At 41.6% G+C, this 23,647-nt stretch overlaps 1 protein-coding gene across 3 annotated transcripts in view; it reads left to right on the forward strand.

The window, feature by feature from the left end:
- The window catches only part of KCNC1 (potassium voltage-gated channel subfamily C member 1), a 136,554-nt gene that overhangs the window by 88,446 nt on the left and 24,461 nt on the right, over positions 1-23,647 (forward strand). The window contains exons 2-4 of one of the 3 annotated variants that reach the window (XM_080405540.1): positions 1,266-2,199; positions 19,356-19,544; positions 21,535-22,699. In XM_080405540.1, coding sequence (XP_080261666.1) covers positions 1,266-2,199; positions 19,356-19,544; positions 21,535-21,671 — 1,260 coding nt within the window. In that variant the 3' untranslated portion in view covers positions 21,672-22,699. Of the gene's footprint in view, positions 1-1,265; positions 2,200-19,355; positions 19,545-21,534; positions 22,700-23,647 lie in introns of those variants that run through there. The other 2 variants (XM_080405541.1, XM_080405542.1) reach the window with 2 other exon arrangements.

Here is a 23,647-nt window from a genome sequence, read left to right on the forward strand (position 1 = left end):
ACTGTGGCCTTGCAATACTTAAAGGGGGCTTACAAGAAAGATGGGGACAGACTTGTTAGCAGGGCCTGCTGCAACAGGAAAAGGGGTAATGGTTTTAAACTATAAGAGGGCAGATTCAGACTAGATATAAGAAAGAATTTTTTTACAGTGAGCGTGGTGAAACACTGGTATAGGTTGCCCAGAGGGGTGGTAGACGCCCCATCCCTGGAAACGTTCAAGCTCAGATTGGATGGGGCTCAGCAACCTGATGTAGTTGAAGATGTCTTTGCCTATGGCCTTTAAAGGTCCCTTCCTACCCAAACTATTCTACGATTCTATGAAAAGCACAAACCAAAGCAGAAGAGGCAAATACTCCCAAGAGAAACATTCATTGACTTTGGGGGCTGCTACTACCTTCACTGTAACTTGATTAACCAAATTGTAATGCCACAGACTTAAAAAAGATTCATATAGTTCTGGTACACGACTTACATTGTGATTAGAATCTCTTCAAGAAAACCTTGTCTGGAAAAATCCAATCGATCTGCCTCCTTTTGGATCAGCTGAGAGGCTTACTTGAAACCTCCTTCTTCCTTTCCCTGTCCCCATGTTCCCCTGCTGCCAAAATTCCTAGAGAAGGGAACTGAGAACAGGGATGTTTCCTCTAGGAGAGCTCGGTTTGATATGTGACTGTTCCTCAACCTGTGCCTGGGATTTGGCTAGAAAGTCTGACAATGCCAAGCAGGACTCTGCTCCTTGGTGTACAGCCCACCCAAGACTGCCACTGGTATTTACTAGCACCTTATTGAGATCTGAAACACAACTGTCACTAAGCTGGAAGCAGGAAGCAGCCACCATATCACTGCCACAATGCTGCGAAAAGACTCTTGCATGACAATTGTCCTAGAAGGTGTGTTCTGTCTTTTAAGACCAGGAAGTAAAAAGAGACCAAGTTCAGGAAAGCAGAATTTCAGTATGTCCTTAAACCTTAAATCCCACAGAAAGCTCTGAGATTTAAATGCTTTATATTTTAAATGTAAATTAAATTTACACTCGCACTAAAGTGCTACCTGTATGGAATGGACAGCGCGTACTTATATATTGCTCTCCAAGTTTGAACATTAGGATGTCTTTGCAGGTGAGACTTGGCATCTTAAGCCCACAGGAAGAATATGTGGCATTATCTTTAGTTTTAATAAGCTCTTGTCTCTCCCTGGTGTTTCAGAATCAAAGCCCCTGTACTTAACCTACTGTTTAACATTTCTGTCATTTCTTTCTTTCCACAGTATGTGGCATTTGCCTCCCTCTTCTTCATTCTGGTCTCCATCACCACATTCTGCCTCGAGACCCATGAGAGATTTAACCCCATTGTGAACAAGACAGAAACTGAATTCATCGGGAATGACACCCAGGTGCGGCACTACAGGGAAGCAGAGACTGAAGCATTTCTCACCTACATCGAAGGTGTCTGTGTGGTCTGGTTTACATTTGAGTTCTTGATGAGAGTCACTTTCTGCCCAAACAAGGTGGAATTTATCAAAAACTCTTTGAACATCATTGACTTTGTGGCCATACTGCCTTTCTATCTAGAGGTTGGACTCAGTGGCCTGTCTTCCAAAGCTGCTAAGGATGTCCTGGGCTTCCTCCGCGTAGTCCGTTTCGTGCGAATCCTGCGAATTTTCAAGCTGACCCGCCACTTCGTTGGGTTGCGGGTCTTGGGACACACCCTCCGTGCCAGCACAAACGAATTCTTGCTGCTCATCATATTTTTGGCATTGGGCGTCTTAATCTTTGCCACGATGATCTATTATGCCGAGAGAATAGGTGCTAAACCAAATGACCCTAGTGCCAGTGAACACACACACTTTAAAAATATCCCCATCGGCTTTTGGTGGGCTGTTGTCACCATGACGACCCTGGGCTACGGAGACATGTATCCTCAGACTTGGTCAGGCATGCTGGTGGGGGCCCTCTGTGCTCTCGCTGGTGTGCTGACCATTGCCATGCCTGTCCCTGTCATTGTGAACAATTTCGGAATGTATTACTCCTTAGCTATGGCTAAGCAGAAGCTACCAAAGAAAAAAAAGAAGCATATCCCGAGGCCACCCCAGCTGGGATCCCCCAATTATTGTAAATCTGTCGTAAACTCTCCACACCACAGTACTCAGAGCGACACTTGCCCACTGGCCCAAGAAGAAATTTTAGAAATTAACAGAGCAGGTAGGAAACCTCTTAGAGGAATGTCCATCTGACCGTTAACCTCCATCCCGCGTAGTGATTTAAGATTCAGCCAGACTGCTTTCTTAGAGCAATGGGTAGCACATTTATCCATTCTAGTCCCACCATCACACAGTGAATAATATGTGTGAAGTCTAGGTTGCAGGGACAAATGGTACAGTGGAGGCTGATCAGCAAAACTAAGGATGAGAGCACGCTCTAGGAGCCCAAACTTTGGTCCTGGTTAAGGGCATACAAGTCTCAAGATATTCTGAAAAGCTGTTACATCTAGTGGAAGAATTTTGAGAGTTCTACAGCTATGTTGCTGGACTGTGTAATGCATCTCAGAGGCTCCTGAGAGCTGAATGCTTCGTAGAGCAGAGTAGGAGCCAAGTACTCAGCAATTACAGAGTTTTCTGACAAAACAGGGCTGGAATTTGAAACAGCCAGATGCTTTCTCGTTTGTTCCCATTTGGGACCTTTCAGCTGTTTTAAATGGCAGATATTGTACATCTCATTACAGAAACTAGGTGCCTAGTAAGGTGAAGGGACAACTATACCATCATGCATATTCATGAGACAATCCCGTCTCTTTCTGATGATTAACTGCAAAGTAGAACAACAGCTCAAATTCTTGACACTAATGCAAAATGACTCACTCTGAGACAAGACTAGATGTAAGGATGTTTATTCCATGGCATGCAAATCAATCTATTCTATAATATTCCACTAGAATTTAGCATTTAGAACTATCAAGAGTTTTGAACCACATTTTCTAAAACATGCTCCTTTTGCAAGTATGGGTTGGTGAGTTACAGCTCTTTCAACCTTCTAGCAGCAAAGGCCAACTGGAAAAGGTCTGACTGGTCATTACGGGCCAGTCTGGCCTAAACAGTGATTGCCTCATAATATGGTATTCTTATTTTTATTTATACTGATTCATGTTAGCAATAGGTGAAACCAGAGCAAAATTAATATACTAATTCTACTGGGAGGGGGGACAGAAATGCTAAAAATACTAGTTACCATGGAATATATTATAATATCCCATGGCTAGTGGTTAATTATGGGAATATCTCAGTTTTATGAGAATCCTCCTATAGCACATGAAGTTACGGGGCTCCAATTCGATTATTTAAACCCCATAATCTACCTCTACCCATGGAATATCACTATTTATTCTATGGAGTAATTTCAAAGTAGATAACCATGTTGAAAACAAAGACAACTGCATTTCTGGCAGATGTTACAGCCAAGTTGCATAGTGGACATTCTTCAGCCTATTCAGAATATCCCCCTGTGTTGTATTAGATAGAACAGATTGCCAGTCAAGTGATTTTAACTGACATCTAGTCAAAAAGAGCTATTTTGAAAGAGCTAGCATATAGCTATGATGGTCTTGTGTTGTCATTTTTTTACTTTGAAGAGAATTCTAATTTGTTACTCATTGTGAGTGAGGTATTCTCTCATCATCTCATAGCCATGCATGTTGATGTCATTGTGAGAGGCACAAAGAAAGTGAGACTTTCCTTTGTGTGTGATTTCACCAATGCCAATGCTAATTTTGGAGGGGAGGAGCTGGTGGGAACCTTTCTCTTTTCTATTCCCTTCTTTTATTATTTTTTTTCCCTTTTGTGCAACTATGTAAAATCCATTGAGAAGGTAAATAGCTTTTTTTTTTGGTTAAAGGCTATTCCATTGCAACAGGCCAATCACAATTCACGTGACTGATAGACTGTCTCTTTCCTATTGTATCTTTGGCGCATAAGCGTATGGTTTTATCATCCATTCCCCTCAGGTTGCAAATGCTTATCACAACTCATGTCCAAGCAGCAAACTTTCTCATAAGTCGATGTCTTTTTGGCATCACGTATCAAGAGGGAAAGAGGGCACAAACAATACAGTGTGTCTCCTACTGTAAGCAATATGCCAACTACCCAATTGTAATGTGCAAGAGATGCCAGACGCTCGAGTACTTTTGCAGTCAGTTACAGAGTGACTTTCTTCTCAGAAATCCCTTGCTTTATAAAGTTCCTCCCATTACCTACCCTGGTCCTCTCTGGAAACTAGAGGACTAAGAACTCTACGAGTTCAGTGCAATTCCACACTGGTATCCTGAGAATACGTGTAATTTTGGTTCAATGTGGAACTGTTTTGCCACCATCAGTGCTCTAAAATCAGCTGTTACCACAATATCCATGAAGTATTGATAGTAACAGCAACTTATCTATTTCTGCAATAATTAAGAGAGACTATTTTTATACATATACAAACATATATATTTTAAGAAGTAACAAAGCACAGAAGTATACTTCAGTGAACAAAATGGACTTGGTAACACTGTTGCTGGAGTTGTGTTTGAGATTATTATGCACCACTAGCAGCAAAAAATACTGCCTGCATCTCTTAGCTTCCTAACAGGGAAAGATCTCTATGTGTGCTAGAGAAAATTAAGAAATAATAAGCAAGATCAGAACTGAACTGTTAAAACAAGATTTGCATTGCCTTGGATGTTGAGGTTCACTTATGTAATATGAAGCATTCATAGGCACTGACTTGTTCCTGAAACTATAACCTGCACATTATATGAAAGCAGAGACCTGCAAACAGCAAATGTTTCCCATACTGTAAAATAGTTGGATTGGTTAACAGCACCTAACTGTAAACAACCAGTTAACACTGTACTAGGAACACAGACTGGGTGCCTAACACTTCTAAAATAATGCCCGAGTTGTCCAAGATATTTCTGTAATTTTTAACTGTAAAGCTTCGATGTGGCAGTGTCTACCTGATATAAGGTCATGCGATGTACACTATTCCAAAAAAAGCCTGTTGAGCTGCTCAGGTGTAAAGGACATCACATGAAGTTATTCATTCCATATATTACGTGTGGTGGAATGAATAAACACTTCACAAAACCATGATGAGCATGAAATAGTTCCACATATGACCTTCTCTCCCTAGCCCTCTGATGCACCAAGTCAGCAGTTCACAGCTGTTCTTGGTCCATCCACACAGGGCCAAGGGGACTCTGCGGAGGGCTCTGCACAGCCATGGCTCAGTGCCTCCTCTCGGGCTAAGGAACACCTCCTTGGCACCGCCACGCAAACAGCAGACTTAGCCTACAGGCTGCACAGCTGCTGCCAATGATGCTATGGTCATTTGCAGGCAAAGCAAAGATGGTTTGCATTTAAATTCTGTTAGGTTTGAATTACATTGTTAGATTGTCCCCAATACTCTCAGCAGCTCAGTCCTGGGCTAATCTACACATGGCAGGAGGGTATCTTTAAATAACAGCACTTGATTTTAATTTGATATAAAGAATGTCAGACTTGGATTCTACCATGCCTCCTCTTCCTGCAGCAACCCCTTCTGCTCTCCATCCCATCCAATCCCATCCATGGGTGGCTGGGAAGCCAGCAGAAGGGGAGGAAAGGCACTTCTGAGTAGAGGATGGCAGAGCTACTGCTACAGGCAGGCCTTTACCAGCAGTATCAAGAAAGCAGAGATTTCCTCTATGCGAAAAGTCTTCTTCAAAGCAGTTTCTGATGCCTGTAAATTCTCAAGATACTGCTTAGTGCCTGGAGGAACTGGGTCTGATACAAAGCAGCAGATCTCACCTGACCAGTTGGACTAAAACTCCTTGATTCAGGGATATCTCAGACTACAGAAGACACGGTGTCCCCACTTAAAACACACAAACGAAGTTCTAGCATCCCCACGTCAAACTATTAACTTTGTTATGTTGCAGTGTTGTTTACAGGCCCCGTTCAAGATCAGGGCTTCATTTTACCATTGAATATGTGACAACTGCTATATTACAATCAAATACCTGATAGACTAAGTAGACAGCAAAGAGAAAATGGAAGTAATCTCCAGTATTTTCATTTGACACAGGGCTTAGTTTAATTAAACATGATCACTTGAAAGGCCTGTGGAAAAGCCACTAGTTGAACATTACTAAACAAGCATCAGTCAACCATAGTTTGCTGTGCTGCAGTGTCTTTTATTTAAAGGCTTCTGAGTATTCCAAACAGTCGGTATCATAACAAAAGCAAAATAGCAAAAAAGCAAAGCAAAATTTGCTTCAAACAGAAGCAAAACAGAAAAAAACAGTTTCAACCAATTAAACATAGCTGATTTTTGTCCAAAACCACACACTCTCCTACAGGTATAAGTAATTTATCTCAGTACATGTAGTGAAAAATACTTTAAGGTACGAGGTTGTAAGAAAACCTCAAAACATGCAAAATAAAGCACTCAGTTTGATTTTGAAAGCGTTACTCAGCTCTTCAGACCCTCTCTTGTGCGAGCTCTTTGCTTACCTGAAGGATAGGTTGACTGCACGGTTAAATCTTAAAGTTGCCATAGGATGAAGTGGTAAATGTCATTTTCCAACACTGTAAAAGAAATTTAGAATATGAATGGAATTCGTAACTTCATTTGATATCTACAGTACTGTCTGGTGCCACAGTGGTCTTCAGAATGCATCCATAATACATAAGCACAGGTGATGCGTTATTTTGGGTTTGTTCAGAGGTCTACCCCAACCTTTTATTGTTTTCATATACACATCTACAACACCAGCACAAACAGTGCTTATATTGACTTTAATATGGCCAAAATAAGAGTTTCTCACCTCTCTGATCCCCTCTGCATGCAGCTTCACTTAAGCTATACTCTAAGGATATTGTATCTTCATACAAATGTGTTTTCCAGCCTTTTTCATGGTGTACTGATGACAAAATTCTTTACTCATTGCATAGCTGTAAAATATGGAAGACATATTATTAGAATTCAAGCAGCTAAGAGGAAAGGGAAAACGTCTGTCATTGCTAATACAGTCTTTAGCTTCAGAAAAACTTCTGTGGTTGTTTTACTTACCTGCCCACAAAACAATTTTCCATAACCCACTCCTTGTCTATCCCCATGTCTGAATAGTTAAAGCAATCCAAGTCTATCACTGACAGAGGGGAACTACACAGTTACAGTGACTCCAGTGTGTTCCATGGTCAGATGAACTAGAGCAAGCTGTGACATTAGGAACCTATCATTTCAATGCAATTTCCTGAGAGAGAGCTGATCTCCTTTTAAAGAAATAATGTGGAATTACATTTCAGCTTTATCACTCATGCTTTCTGAAGGAGCCGCTCTTTACTCAGGTTTTAATTTTTCATCCCTTCTGTCGCCATAACCTAAATAACCTGTATTCCTTGTGCAACACACCGGTTCTAACGTCAGAAGTGTGCTGAGCACTGTAATTCCAGTGCCAATGCTCAGTGGGAGCTGGGGACTCTTGGCAGTTCTTGTCACAGGCCCATTATGCTGCCTAACATCTCACTGTGGTTTGTGAACTTCAGTGACTTTTATGAATATCAAAGCATTGTTAAAGCCATAGGTATGTAGCTACTGTGGTGGTCTTTCAAGCCACAGGGAAGCAAATTCTTTGATCACATGCCTCTGAACATTAAAAAAAAACATCTAATTTTAGTGTCATAAAACCTTTGGCCTTCTCTGTAAGATGGACAGTAGACAGCAATGTAACTGCCAAGAGTTTAGGTCTGTTTCAGCTCAAAAAACTTTGATGTTTAAACATGTTGGACATAAAAAATACTAAAAAGGCAGTGGAAAAGGTAATAGGGAGATGATACTTCTTTCCTCCCTATATTTAGCCTTCCTAGCCTTTAAAAGTCCAAAATTCATCACTCCAAAATAGAAAATGAGGTGATGATCACATCTCAGTATCACTGAAGATAAAGTCCTCTGGATCTAATGTAGATATTGTAACAGCCCAAAATAAAAGGAATAACAGTCAGGTCTTCTCATTTAACATAAGATGCATTTGCCTGAAGTCCCCCTTACACTGAAAGAAGAGACAGGCAGTCTTGGAGAGTAATTCACTCATTTATGATCTGAATTGCCCTCTGGAGGTGACTTTCTCCATAAGTGATCTCAGGTGACTGCAGCTCTAACTTAAGATGCTCAGTGAAGCACCTACAGTTAGGTGGAAGCAATTTGGATCTATTCCTTGCCCCCTGCCCCACGTGGCATTTCTGCAATCTTATAGCTTTGTGATATTTGCGTATGATAGTGGATCACATGCAAAGCAGGATTTGTAACTATATAATGTAATACTTTGTTGTACAATTATTCACCTGTCATATCTTGTAGAGATACAACTGGTGGGTGTCACTTGTACTACGGTGCTTGTTTACTTTAGAATTTGAGTAAAAAATAACACCCTTTATACCAAGTCATTTGAAATCAAAAAGGAGGAACTATGAATTCAAGCAGAGCGCTTTGGGTTTCCTGCTTTTCTCTGGCACTATGTGCGATATTAAAAAAAAATAATAAATCTCCCACAGAGCCCCCTGTGGTCTGGCCACAGGCAGGGATGAGTGTGTATAAGGGCAGGACTGCACTAAGCTGAAAAACAGTCACAGAACTAAATAATAAATCTTAGGACTTTTCATGCCTTAATAACTGAATGAGCACAAGGCACTTTTAGTGATGGGAAAACACAGATACAAGTACTCCAGCCAAATAAGGCCAACCTGCGCCAACCCTCCAGCACAAGGCAGATGTAAATATGGGAAATCCCCTTGCCTGCGCATGCCTGCCACTGCAGCTCCCTGGCCATCCAGTGCAGAATGCATTCCTGGGACACAAAAGACGTACTTGTGGCATCTCTCTCTTTTGCTGGACTGGGAGTATGACTGGTGTTTGCAGGGCAGATACAACAAAAGGCACCTCTGTGCAAGAAGTAAATCTCTGCTGCAGTAGAACTAGATAGATGGGATGATTCAGCCCTTATTACAAAAGGCCTGGGGCAACAGGGTTTAGGGTGTGAGGTCCCAGTTCTGTGCCCAGTCCACTTGCTTACATCCCTCTTACTCTGTACTTGCTGGAAATTTTCTCCAAGCCTTTCGGTTACTTGCTTTTATGTTTACAACCACAAAGCCAAAATAACAAGCAATCTACCATTCCTGCTGTCATTGTTCTTTGTATTCATCCATGCTCCATGTCTCAGACACCTTCCATACTGTACAGATCATCATACTGTATTCCTCAGTCAGAGCGGTAATATAAGATTGTAGCATGACTCACCTGACTGCGTTTTCCTGCAATCTCTACCTGACCTGTCAACAACCCACTGCACTCTACAAAATACGGTATTAGTGAGACTCTCAGAAGTCCAGGATGGGTATAAGTGAAGCCCCAGAAATGTCAGGATAAAACTAGGAGAGATCTTCCACAGCTCTTTGCAATGCAACACTTCCAGGAGCAACAGTTCTCAGCACTGCATTAAGCACATATCCAATAATATCTGCACTAGCAAGATGCACTGGATCTACTTAACTAGAACTCCTGTATTTCCTCTAGCGATACCAGTAGGTAGGCAGCCAACATACTGTCACCTCACTTCAAGAAGTAGTACCTCTCAAAGGTGATATTCTCTGGGAGTGACGTTACTATGTTGGCCAGTTAGTACTGGCAGAGGCGGTCACCACCGTCACTGGAGTGCCTTTACTGGGGGACACGGATTCCTGGAGGGACACAGGTCAACACGGTGGTGAGTAAATGTTGAAGAGGTAGGTTGGGTCGGAAGGATTCTGTGTATTCATGTAGCATACTAAATTCTGCTCTCATACCACTGTAAAGTCCATCAGTGTGATATCTACTCAGTAGAGCTTTGTAGCAACTTTCAAAATATTCAGTAATAATAAAATCAGGAAACTTTAATAAAGATACCTAGAACTAATAAAGATTTTTATTTTAATGGCCTTAGAACATTGGGGGAACTAAAGCTGAGTTGTTATATAGGAATCTTAATTCTTTTACATGTTCTTCACATTTTCTCTCTCTTTTTCTCTTTCTCTCTTTCGCTCTGTTTGTTAACATTTACTTGTTATTACTGTACGTTGCTTGCAACTTGTGTATGTTACAGACTGTCACATTTTATTCTGTGAAGTTTTTCTCCAATTCCCATCAACCTGAGCTCCATGTTGGGCAGCCGAGGAGATTACAATACAGTTCTTTAATGCAAAAGAACAAGGAATGTCACAGACTATAGGTAACTTCACTGAGGTTGTGACACAAAACCTGATGCGAGGTATTAATGCAAAGAGTAAGTACTTGGTATGACAATAGACCTACTTAGTTAAATTGCCTTCTTTTTTTTTCAGATAGTCTGCATTGGAAAAATTAATTTTCATTACTCTCCAGCAGAAAAAATTCCAAAGCCTACCAATTTAGGATTTTTTTCACTGCCATTTTGAAATCCAGTTATGCCCATGCTGACGCATCGTTACTCATTTTCAAAAGTTTAAACCCATATTTTCTATGCTGTTCTTCTCTATGCTATACTTCCTTCCATACTCTCCAAACTGTAATTTCATCATTTCATCATCCTTTGTCTGTGGTTTAATATATCTTCTCCATAATTCTTTTTCTAATTTAATATAGTTATATCCCTTTCACTCTAAGGACCTGATTTAACAACAACAAAAATGAGCCCCTACCCATGGGAGCCATGTTTCTAAATCCTGCATGAGGCTCTGGAGCCCATAGAAATTGATTTCTGTAGCCGAAGATGGTCTGGCACAGAAGTGTAACTGTTACTTTGCTGAATCAGGTCCTGTGCAAAGTATTTTGTTTACAATCTCCACCAATTACCCCCAAACACTACTTCAAAAGAATGATAAAAAATAGCTGATAGGCATTTCTGATAATTTTCTAGAGGGACAGCAGGAAGCTTATTTCTACTGATCTTAGAATTTACTGACAATTAAGAATATGTTACCTCTGAAATCACTATAGCCATGTACTAACTCAAGAAAAGCGTGTATTTTTCTCAGTGCAAAGTTCCTTTAATTTCAGATTTGCTATTATGCTCTGACCCTCCCTTAATCAGTGAAGAAGCACACCAGAGTTTAGATGGAGTCTAGTGCAAAGAAATAAAGTGATTTATACTGTTGTAATTGATGAGTGGCCAATGAATATTAATGGGCAGTAAACACTACCCAGACAACTAAAACAGAAACAACCTGCTAACAGGAGTGAAATTTGAATTAAAGACTCAAGAGAGTAGGGAATTGAACTCTAAATATTTCCTTTCCATGCAACATTTTGGAAAGAAATCATAGAATCATAGAATTGTTTAGGTTGGAAAAGACCTTAAGCACTGGGTCCCACCATTAACCCAGGGCTGCCAAGTCCTAAATCATGTCCCTAAGCACCACATCCATGCATTTTCTAAACACCTCCAGGGATGGTGACCCCATCACCTCCCTGGGCAGCCTGTTCCAATACTTGGCCACGCTTTCAGTGAAGAAATCTTTCCTAACATCCAATCTAAACCTCCCCTGGTGCAACCTGAGGCTGTTTCTTCTTGCCCTGTCACTTAGTACTTGGGAGAAGAGACCGACCCCCACCTGGCTACAACCTCAGGTAATTGTAGAGAGCAGTAAGTTGCCTGCTGAGCCTCCTTTTCTCCAGGTTGAACAACCCCTGTTCCCTCAGCTGCTCCTCACAAGACCAGCTCTGTAGACCTTTGATTACCTTCATTGCCCATCTCTGGACACACTCCAGCACCTCAATGTCTTTCTTGCAGTGAGGGGCCCAAAACTGAACACAGGATTCAATGTGCAGCCTCATCAGTGCTGAGTACAGGGGACAATCACTGCCCTTGTCCTGCTGGCCACATTGTTTTGGATAGAAGCCAGGATACTGTTGGCCACCATGGCCACCTGGGCACACTGCTGGCTCATGTTCAGCCGGCCACCAGCCAGCACTCTGAAGTCCTTTCCCACCGGGCAGCTTCCCAGCCACTCTGCCCCAAGCCTGGAGCGCTGTGTGGGGTTGCTGTGACCCAAGAGCAGGACCTGGCACTTCTCCTGGTTGAACCCCATACTATTGGCCTTGGCCCATCGGCCCAGCCTGCCCAGACCCCCCTGCAGAGCCTGCCTGCCTCCAGCAAGTGTCATCTGCAAAGGTACCGAAGGTGCACTCGATCCCCTTGCCCAGATCATCGATAAAGGCATTAAGCAGGACCGGCCCCAGCACCGAGCCCTGGGGACACCGCTTGTGCCCGGTGCCAGCGGGGTGTAACTCCATTCCCCGCCGCGCTCTGGGCTCGGTGTCCAGCCAGCTTCCAACCCAGCGCAGAGCACACCCCTCCCAGCCGTGGGCAGCCGGTTTCTCCAGGAGATGCTGTGGGAGACGGTGCCGAAGGCTTTACTAAGGTCCAGACAGGCAACATCCACAGCCTTTCCCTCGTCCACTGGGCAGGTCACCTTGGCATAGAAGGAGATCAGGTTCCTCAAGGAGGAACTGCCTTTCCTAAACCCGTGCTGGCTGGGCCTGACCCCCCGGCTGTCCTGCATGTGCCGCGTGATGGTGCTCAGGATGGCCTGCTCCAGAACCTTCCCTGGCACTGAGGTCAGGCTGACAGGCCTGTAGTTCCCCAGGTCCTCTTTCCTGCCATTGTGGTACAGGACCACCACCTTTGCCAACCTCCAGTCTTCTGGGACCTCCCCAGTTAGCCCAGACTGCTGATAAATGATTGAAAGTGGTTTGGTGAGCTCTTCTGCCAGATCTCTCAGTACCCTTGGGTGGATCCCATCCAGCCCCATAGACTTGTGTGTGTCTAAGCAGTGTAGCGGGGTGCTAATAATTTCCCCTTGGATTATGGGGGCTTCACTCTGCTCCCCATCCCTGTCTTCCAGCTCAGGAGGCCGGGTACCTGCAGAACAATCGGTCTTATTATTGAAGACTGAGGCAAAGAAGACCTCAGTCTTTTCCTCAACCTTTCTCACTGTGTTTCCCCCCTACATCCAACAAAGGATGGAGATTCTCCTCGGCTCTCCTTCTGCTGCTAATGTATTTATAGAAACATTTTTTATTATCTTTCACGGCAGTAGCCAGATTAATTTCCAGCTGGGTTTTGGCCCTTCTAATTTTCTCCCTGCATAACCCCATGACATCCTTGTAGTCCTCCAGAGTTGCCTGCCCCTTCTTCCAAAGGTCATATGCTCTCCTTTTTTTGCCCTGAGTTCCAGCCAGCTCTCTGTTCAGTCAGGCTGGTCTTCTTCCCTGCCAGCTCATCTTGTGGCACATGGGGATGACCTGCTCCTGTGCCTTTAAGACTTCCTTCATGAAGAATGTCCAGCCTCCCTGGACTCACTTGCCCTTCAGGACTGCTTCCCAAGGGACTCTGTCAACCCGGCTCTTAAACAGGCTAAGGTCAGCCCTCTGGAAGTCCACAGCAGTGGTTTTACTGACACCCCACCTTACTTCTCCACGAGTCAAAACCCCTTGCATTTCATGACTGCTGTGCCCAAGACGGCCTCCATCACATCACCCACAAGTCCTTCTCTGTTCGTGAACAACAGGTCCAGTGGGGTACCTTCCCTAGACAGCTCACTAGGGAAGTGAAATCTAGAGATATAAAGCGAATGGGTATTTTCAGATGATGAGCAGCTCTTAACCCTTCCACAAATCAGAGTAAATGTGTTTGAATACTTGAATGCATATTCTTAACTTCATCACAATCACTGGCTTAGCACAAGAAGTACCAGACAAAAGTGATGCTGCAAAAATAAGATGCAAAAAGGAATGTAAAATCTTTGCATTTTCTCTAGAATAAAGACAGCTGTGAAATTGTGTCCTCCTGCAGCAACTACAGCAGCCTCACAGCTGCTCTGCTTCCTACTTCCAGTTAATAGGCTTGTAGCTAAGAAAAGCTAAAGCACAGCTGTTCTCCACCCTCACCCTGCCCATGCCACCTCTGTTCCTGTACCTTCTGTCAATAGCACAAGAGCCAGGGAAAACCAAAATACCAAGAGAGCTTCCTGTTGCCAGCACAGTATAAGACAACTAATGTTTGCCACATTAATAGTCCTTTTACATCACCAGACAAGTGCAAAAGGACTGAAAAAATAGAATAGTACTTAATTCACTCAATAGACAACATACCATTACTTCCTTCAGGGATCCAGTTGGATTAAAGGTCTCTGCTGTGAGGGACCTCACAAAGATCCTTCTTCAGAAGAGACTTCAGGCATCTACTGCGCATGTTAGGGTTAGCAACAGGGGTTTAAAATGAGCAAATGAAAATGACCCTCAAGCTTTGAATGAGAACTGAAGAACATTCTCAATTAGTCAGGATTGGGACTACCAACAGACCATAACAATGGCAATCCAGGTTTGGGATCAGGACTATAAGAGCAGTCAAGATCTAGACAAGCTGTAAATTAATTTTTGGGTGTACAGGGGGTGGCGATGTGGAATGCAACTTTAGTCAGACAAGGTTTCCCCAGTAGGAAAACCTTCATAGAATCATTTAGGTTGGAAAAGAACATTAAGATCATCAAGTCCAACTGTTAACCGTTAGATGTACCAATGAATCAAAATTATCTCAAATAATAACAAAAGCTACAAAGAGAAGTACAACAAGAAGTTTCTCTGCAACTTCAGACCAATATCCTGTATGTTCTTGCAAAATAAAAATGAAAGTTCTACTTTGGTGTAGAAATCAACATTTCAGAAAATAGTTTATATGTCAGAAATGCACAGAACTTGTTCTAGAGCTCATCTTTCAAGCAATTTCCATTCTCAGTTCTGGCCCTGTTTTGCATTCAACTGCTCCTACCTCCTTCCTCCGTGTCAACCCCTACCCTTGTAACAGGGCTGCAGAACCCTGAATTCCCTTGAACCTTTGTGGAATGGCACATGGCTACTCAAGGAAGTTGTAGGTACTCAAGCTGGGTCCTTGTCTCTTTTAATCCTTAAACAAGGGTAGCAAAGGGGAAGAGAGTCTGTGTTCTCCTGGAAGAGATTGCCAGTGACCTAGTTGTGACCAAAGGGAACAGCACTATGTCTCTTAATTGCTGTGTTAGTGATCTAGGGCTGAGAAGACCCCATCTTCTTTAGCACAATGTCAAAGAATCTGGCATGGTTCATGAAGCCAGATATTGACTCCTGGGTAAATATGCATGGATACCATGCTATCAGTTGTGGAGTTTTTCTCAGCCCTGTTTCAGCCAAAGTGGTTACGACTTACAGAAGTTCCTATAAGGACTGGAAAAGGCATTGGCTTTCCAATCCCATAAGGACTGAAAATGGTCCACCCTGAGAGTGCCTTTCAACTCATCCAGTCTTTGGGGCAAGTGACCACTTCACAGCTCTTTAGACACATGGGAGACAAAGGAGGGGGGGCAGCTACAACCCTAAGAGGAAGCAGTGTGGGTTGGGACCACCCCTGACCCACACACAATTTCTAAAGACGTCCAAGGTAAGAAGGGTAGACCAGTTGTTTCTTGGACGCTGCTGGAGAAAGGCAGTGTTTGCCTAAGGGAAGAGGACTGGGGTGACTTCCCCAGTATAGGAACCACTTCTGTACATTTTCAAGCATAGACCGAGGTCAACGCATATAGCAGTAATTATGTCCACTGATACTCTGAACTTAAGGTGCAGTTCAAATAGGTTGATATCCAGGGTCAGACCACCATATAATCAAAACTAGCAGCATTGGGTAAGTCACTATGACAGTGTGCAACCATTTGCTATGACAAAAGAGATGAGCCATGCAGCAAGTACATGGGCAGTCTCTACTGTGCTTCTCCACAATAAGCAGAATATACTAACACAAAATCCAGCAGTCCTCCTAAGCCTTTTTTTTTTTTTTTTTTTTTTTTTTTCAGAATCCCTCCTCCCCATATTGAAATTTAGTGTTTGCTTGGAAACACCCAAGGCATTTTAATTGTACTTTTCTGCAAATGTAGACAGATGAGATGGGGGAAAAAAGAAAGCAGAAACCACAAAGAAGAGGTAGCTGTGAAACGAACTACTCACCCAGGAGACCTGCTAAATACTTTCTTTAGCCTCTCAGTCAAACCTCTGCAGAGGAATGTTTAAAGCTGGTGTTGTTAACTAGGTGTTCACAGATATGACAATTTTGGAGATAATTTGCCAAGCTGAGAGTCAGAAGATTTTGTTGTAAATAACTTCTTACATAGCAGTGGGCAGGTCACTTCACTGCATGGTAGTGTTTACCCATCTGCAAAACAGATGATAACATTGACTTTTCTGCATGAAACAGAACTTGAAGAACAAAAAAATGCTGTGCAAGCCTAATTCACGATTCTGTTAGCAGGGATGGAAAGACTCATGGGAATTTGGTAGGCCAGAATCAAGCCTTGGAAGTTATAAGCACCTAGAAGTAGTTGTAATTGGTATAGCTAGACTGGTAGTTACCACACAGTAATGGTTTCAGTAGTTTTGCTCTATCTGGAGTGCTGTCAAACCCAAGGTCAGTCTTGGAAAAAGCAAACATGAGACTTGAGAACTCAACCTAAAATAACATCATTTCATTCCATCTTTAGACCTCATTCCCGAAATGATTCCACGTGTAGATCTGCTAATGAAAACAATGGGAACTTCTGACTGTGGGCTGATGATGCCAGTGATGTTTTCTTTATTCCCATGACAGAGTAATTACATATCAGATATCATGTGATTGTCGAGTCCTGCCTTCAGAGAATTAGGTGCTGCAGACAGTGGTTTGTAACACAGCTAGCCTACTTAACACTTATACACACCAGCAATAGATGCAGTCTTCTGTGCTGCTAATTTCTCTGCTTCCTAAATACTTAGCAAAACTGTCATTGTGGATTAGCATTGCTATCCAGAATGGGATCCCTAAGGCACAGCCCACACATGGAATATTCAAGGAACATTAGTAGGACAGTTCAGTGATTTGTCCACATCTCCAGCTAATCTGTTATCTTCCTATCGAATAGAAATAAAATAACAAGGTTGTGGATTTTCAACAAGTATAGAGAAAAATTCATCATTGCTAAGGGAGCCTGAGAAGGCTGTGAGAGCAAGTTCCAGCTCAAGTTGCTAGGGATATATAATGCAATTTCAGACATTAATTTCAAGAAGGTCAATTTTCTCGTCATTCAAGCACAACAGAGCCTGCAAGCTGTTTCCAAAAGGATCAATGGCTGTTACCAGTAAGCAGCCTGACCCATGCACAACCACTGTGCTCAGCGGTGTTTTGAGCTCCAGAAATGGACCAGTGCCCTCTCCATCACTAACAATTTAGTTTGCAAACCCAGGCTCAGGTGTAGCAGTGGGAGTCTTAGAGCTGTCAATGCAGAGCTCTGCTGACACAGCTGCCTCCCTCATTTCAGGATTAGAGTCATCAGATTGTAGTAGTAGAGGCTTATAAAGAAGCTCAGTTCTTTGCTCATCCCCATGAAGACAGCAGCAGCTCTTCCCAGATACAGTTAAGTGATTTTTAGCTCAGTACCTGCAATGTCACAGTTACTATGGCAGCTGTGCCAGGTTTTTGTGCAAAGAGTGGAATTAAATAGCAGTAAGTATTGTGAACAGAAAGGAATTGCAACTCTGAAACCTTAAAACTTTAGAATCCTATTGAAATTAGTGACTACAAGTATTAAAATGCATCTATAGCTTTTGCCATTTTTTAAAATGTATTGAAAGACCTAATTATTTAAAAACAAAATATTACTGTCTCCCTCTTTGGGAAAATAATTGGCTGCTACTGCATGGAAATGAAAGGAGGCAGAGGTGAGATCTGCAGAAAAGACTGTTTATGGTGTGACAAACCAGTGACACATAAATAACAGAGAAGTAAAGGCATAGAATGCATAGAATGCAACTACTGGTGCATGAATAGATGCACAGTATGTGTCATATACATCTGTGTGTGTGTGTGTGTGTGTGTGTGCGTGTGTGTGCAAAGCAACAAATAAAACTTGAAAAGGCTTTTGCCCAGTACTCATCTACGTTGTCCATCTGAAACCAGAGGATGAGAATCACATCTCCAAACGCTACCTAACATATTTTTTCTTTTGGGCTTGTTTTATTACTTGGCTTCAAAACCATTGAAAAGTAAATTACAGTATCACGTGGCGTTCAGAACAAGTTAACACGCGAATCTGGAAGATGCACTGAAATGAAGTCTATCCGTTGAGTCTGTCTTTCCTTAGAGACTTGCAGGACCATCCGTTCCCTTACAGTGTCGAGGTAATAAGCATTGTGCAACCGAGGTGTAGGATGCTGCCAGTACCACTCAGTTAACATATCTCAGTATTTGTGAAACTTCAGAAAGCACATTTTGACTGTTTTTTCCTCCTTTCAACCAAAATACTCAGCTTCTTCATATTGAGCTGTGCCATATTTCGAGTATATTCTCAATACGTGAATTCGCACTTTAAAACCCTAAAATAAATCCTACACTAAATAGCACTTTAAATTGTTTTATAAATATAAAACAAGTCACACAGAGAAAACATGCTATTCTCAGTCTATCCTCATGGGAATGTGTGGGGCAAACTGGGCAAATCTGAAAACCTATTTTCATTATTTTCAGCTGAGAGTAAATTTTACTCTGTCTACTTTCCAAATTCACGGCCTGCTGTAGTGTTTTCTATATGTAGCGTCCTGTGCTGGCATTGCAAATACTGTATGTGTTTCAGAGAACATCAGAAAATGGATTGCTTTTTTTAAAAATCCACATTTTGCTGTCATATTTTCATATGTAATGTGCTCTGTGTGTCTAAAATGTGTACAGCCATTCTGCACGACTCATACTGGAAATGCTATAAAACAATCTGGGTAAATTTTGGGGAGGGGAAAAGCAGGAATTTTCCCCTCAGTAATATTGCACACAGGTATAAATCAGCACAAACAGAATATACTCAAATACTAAAACACAACTCACAGTCCACTGCCTCTCCAAAGCTCTGAGCGACAGTAGGCTTCATGACAAACAGGTCATTCATGCACCATCCGATGTCATGCAAAAACATAATCTGATTTCTAACTGCAGTCTTCTGCTCGCAGGACTAGGAACCAATGTACACCCGTTTCTGAAACTGCCCCTCTGTGTGGAAGTACAGGTGGCTGCTGTTACACCTAACATGATCACGTTTTGTTTCTCCTCCCACTTAACAGACTTTATTTTATTTTGTTTTGGTGCAGTGCACATGAACGCAGTGTCTAGGACAGATGTGCTACCTTTTACAGTGTCGCTATAGAACTCTTTAGCTGTGAACCCTTAATTTGCAGCTGGAACTCTAATAAACAGTGCATAGTGTTTCAATAGCCTTCTGCTTATATGTTTGAAGATTCGAAACTGAATGGTGAGGTGGCCAAGGCGGCGCTGGCAAACGAAGACTGTCCCCACATAGACCAGGCTATTACGCCTGATGAGGGCCTGCCCTTTACCCGCTCTGGCACTCGGGAGAGATATGGACCCTGCTTCCTCTTATCAACCGGGGAATATCCCTGCCCGCCTGATGGAGGAATAAGAAAGGGTATGTAGCTGGGGTCCTGTAACCATGTAGTTAGCAACCGTTTTAAATAAATAAGAGAAAGTCAGCTGTAGCACGCAATAGTGCGCTTGCTGTAGGGATGCACGTTTGGGCTGGAAACCACCACCTGATGTCTGCATTTGGAGTTTCTAACCTATTTCTTTCAGAAAGAAAAGCCTGAGGAGCTGTAACTACCCCATGCAGCTATGCTAGGCAGTCAAGCCTTCCACCCCAGCTGGTGCAGTAAGCTTTAGCGGAGGATGCTCTACAATGTCTTTAAACTACTTCATCCTCCAAGGAGAGGCCAATTAACATTTTGTAGCAATGAAGGTTTGCCACTTGGAAAGCTCACAGATCTTACCAGACTCTGAGGAGCACAGACTTGGAGGTGGCAGACAGAAAAAATAAAACACAAAAGCAAAACATCCTCAAGAAATATGAAATGAGTATTCAGATACCTTAACAGAACATTAAAACAAATTATTTGGATATTCATAGCTGTTTAGTTCAACAGAGAAAGCAAGGCATACAAGAACATCTGTTAGCACAGGTGTCTTATAATTGGAAAATAATCCATCTAAAATCATTTTCATAAATAAATCATGACTAGTTAGTTTCTCAGACTTTTGACAGCTACAGATCTCTCAGAAGTAACTGCATTTTAGTTTGCTAATGGTCAGAATAATTTATTTAGCAACAGAAGTAAAATGAAAAAAACCTTCCCTTCTTAAAATAGGCTGTTTTGTTTAAATAATTTAACATGAGGAAACCATACAAAGCAAAATTAATTACATGTATATGCATCATAGTTGATAAGGAATGGGAAAATTGGAAAAGAAATCTCTCTTCAAATCAGTGTTTATCACTGGTGTACTGTATATAGTATATGATATAGTCAATATTTTAAAATTGCGAAGATTGTATGATGTAACCATACACTGAGTATGGAGAATAGAATTCCCATGTGCCATTGTATGATGGGCAATAGTTATAGTAAATGCCAGTTATAGATAGTGTATGTATTTATAAGTTTAAAGCTTATCATCAACAAAGATATAGTTGGACCACAAGACTTTCATATGAAAGTATATCCTTTAAAATTTACCTTTGTAGCAAAGTGTTTTACTTGATTCTGTATTGGATAAGCATTGGCCGTGTTCATTCAGCCTGGGCGAGTTTGGGTGGTTCCAGTGGATCAGGGGAACACTCCAAATGGCACATCCTTTGGGATGAGGAATGTATGGTTTTCACGATGCACTGCAACCGCCTCTCATTACTGAATGAAACAGAGGCTGGTTGGCTAAAGAGTAATATATGTCAGCATATTGTTGGCCTGTTTGAAACACGTTGAGAGCATCTTAATTGTTGTTCCAACAGAATTTCATCCATAGTTTGTGCAACTCTTTGTACACTTGCTAAGCTGTCTACGTGCATGTCTGAAAAAGATGCGTGGGAGGGAGGGAGGGAAACAATGCATGCAATTTTGGTTATTTGGGTTTTCTTGTTTTGTTGTTTTTTTTTTTTTTCTTTTAATGCTAAGAACAAAGGAGTAGTATCTCTATAGCAACACAATAAATTCCATGGATTCTGCTGCCTTTTCCCCCTCCTGCCCCCAAAGATAACAGTTTTGCCTGAGGTCAAAATGCATGAAGTGGAAGGGAGAGGTATGCGTGAGTGTATGACAGAGACATAGAAAAACCCTCCCACTGACTTTTTTTTTTTTTAGGATACAACCATCTTGCTGCCTTTAGGATCAATTACATAGCCTGACCATCCTTGAGAAACAATGATTTTTTATTTACATAAATATATATTTATTTTTTTAAAACTTGTTCTGTACTTCAATGGCCTTCTGAGTCATGTTGCAAGTGATACTACTCTCGGCATGTCCGTGCATGCAGATGCTAATGAACTGGCTACAATGTTGACCTCATTCTTAGTCCATTCTGTCATTGATCCAATGCTGTACTTTGCATTTTTCTTTTAAATGAAGGTTACGAAATGTCACGGAGCCTTAACAGCATAGCTGGCATAAGTGGAAAAGCGATAGGATTATCCTCAGTGTCTGCGCCCTACAGCTCTCCTAGTCCAGTGAGACGTTCTTGGTCTCCCATCCCATCTATTTTGTAGCATGGATCAGTAGCAGAGAATGGTCTAAAAAGCTTTATTTTCAATTAGCCTATGCTATGTTGCATATAATCCAGGTGACTAAGTCTGAAGATGCAATGTCTCACAGTAGCACCTGCTGGGAACGGTGTTACTATTGATGCTAGGTGACAACACTCCAAAATAGCACTCAGATGACAATAGGCAGGCATTTACGTAGTACTGGTGGGCCATACATGCTGCATGGTATCAGTACCTAGGATGAAGGGTAGATGCACCAGCTAGTTTCCTTCCTGGTGCATCCTGCTAGCATATGCTTATTTTGGCTGATGGTGGATCTACTGGCTCTGTATGGAATGGGTTAGGCATTTAGTCAATGCTGAAACATGCCAACGATGGAAGATTTTGCTTTTCTCAGGATATTTTTGAGCCATAGGAACCCTGCAGGAGTTTGAGCAAACAAGCACAGTAGGATGAAACTTTGCATGGGCACCTATTTTAAGCTGAAAGCAATACTCAGACACACTGTAGAGAGGTCTCAGTCTGGCTGACTGCATGGGAAAAAAAAATCCTGTTGAAGAAGAATATGGCTGCCTCTGCATGTAGCTATTTCACCTTTTCCTCCTTCCTTTAAAACTAAGATGCCAAGCTTGATGTGAGAAGCGCAGGGAAGAAGCTCAAGTACTGATTCTATTCTTTACATGCAGATCTTTGCAAAGAAAGTCCAGTCATTGCTAAATATATGCCAACAGAGGCAGTCAGAGTGACCTGACAAGGCAAGATGGAGATGAACATTGATGGCTAATAAACATCTGTGTGGAACTGTGCAGGCATAGAAGACCTTCTCATTTGGACAAAGTTAACTCGCTCCATGCAGGTTTTATGGATGATTCTTCGTGGTTTTGGAGTTGTACTAGAGATGCAGGCTTTTTCTACGGCCAAAATGTAACAAAACTGTAGAAGATTTTTTTTTTTAATCTATTTTTTTGTTCCATAGCATGAATTGCATGAAGACAAAAATTAAAATACAAAAAAAAAAACCAACAAAAAAACCAACAAGAAACACTGCAAATGTATGATTAAGGAGGAAAAAAAAAAAAGCAAAGTTATATATTTTCTTTCAAAGCTCTTTACTTTTACATACATTGTTGTAGCCAAAATGTAAAACATTATAAAACTGTACATTTCTTTGCTATGGATCGCTTCTTTTTGTATACAAGATACAGAGTAATGGTTTTAAAAAGTGCAATCAGGCAGTCATCGGTCATATTGACCACGCCTTCACAGTTCATCACACCGACATGGAAATCAAGAACTTTTAATCCAGCTAGAAGTGTATAAAAATAAGAAAAACTTTTTCCTGTCTGTTTTTGTTGGCATGCTTGTGACACATGGGACCTTCCTTCGGACCTGACAGTAACAGCTGGTTAATTTTCCAGCTCTGGTTATGTTGTATTTTATCGATGTATAGATCCAAACCCTTCATAAATTGTTCATATTAAGTAATCAGTATGAATTTTAAACAAAGAGGTGTTATTTTAAAACTGGGACTTATAGTACAAAAATCAGGAAAATACTCAAGTATAAATGGTCTCAAAGTTTAAGAAACAAGACAACAGCATTGTATGCAATTTAGTACTGAGTAAAATGCATGCACAATGTTATGCAAAACAATTCTAGCATGAAATAAATTTTGTATCATGGTTTCAGTGCCTGCTGTATAGTGTAAAGGGGAATCCTTTTCTGAAGCAATCAGGGGTTTCCAGAGACTTGCTTCTAAAATCTTGAATAAATACAGTGTTCTCAACAGAAATGTAGGAGAAAAGCTTGGTATTGCTTTGGTTCTACAATGCTAATTTTGGTTAGTAGATAATAAATGAAGCCTGCAAACACTTGATACAACTGATGTCTGAAGAATTCACACCATTAGTAATTTTACGAGGGAAGACTAAAAACCCTCTAATTATCTAGGTATCTTCCTTTTCCCTCCCGAAAAATAA

This window comes from Falco punctatus (genome assembly GCF_963210335.1).
Source record: "Falco punctatus genome assembly, chromosome: 10".
NCBI classification, from domain to species: domain Eukaryota; kingdom Metazoa; phylum Chordata; class Aves; order Falconiformes; family Falconidae; genus Falco; species Falco punctatus.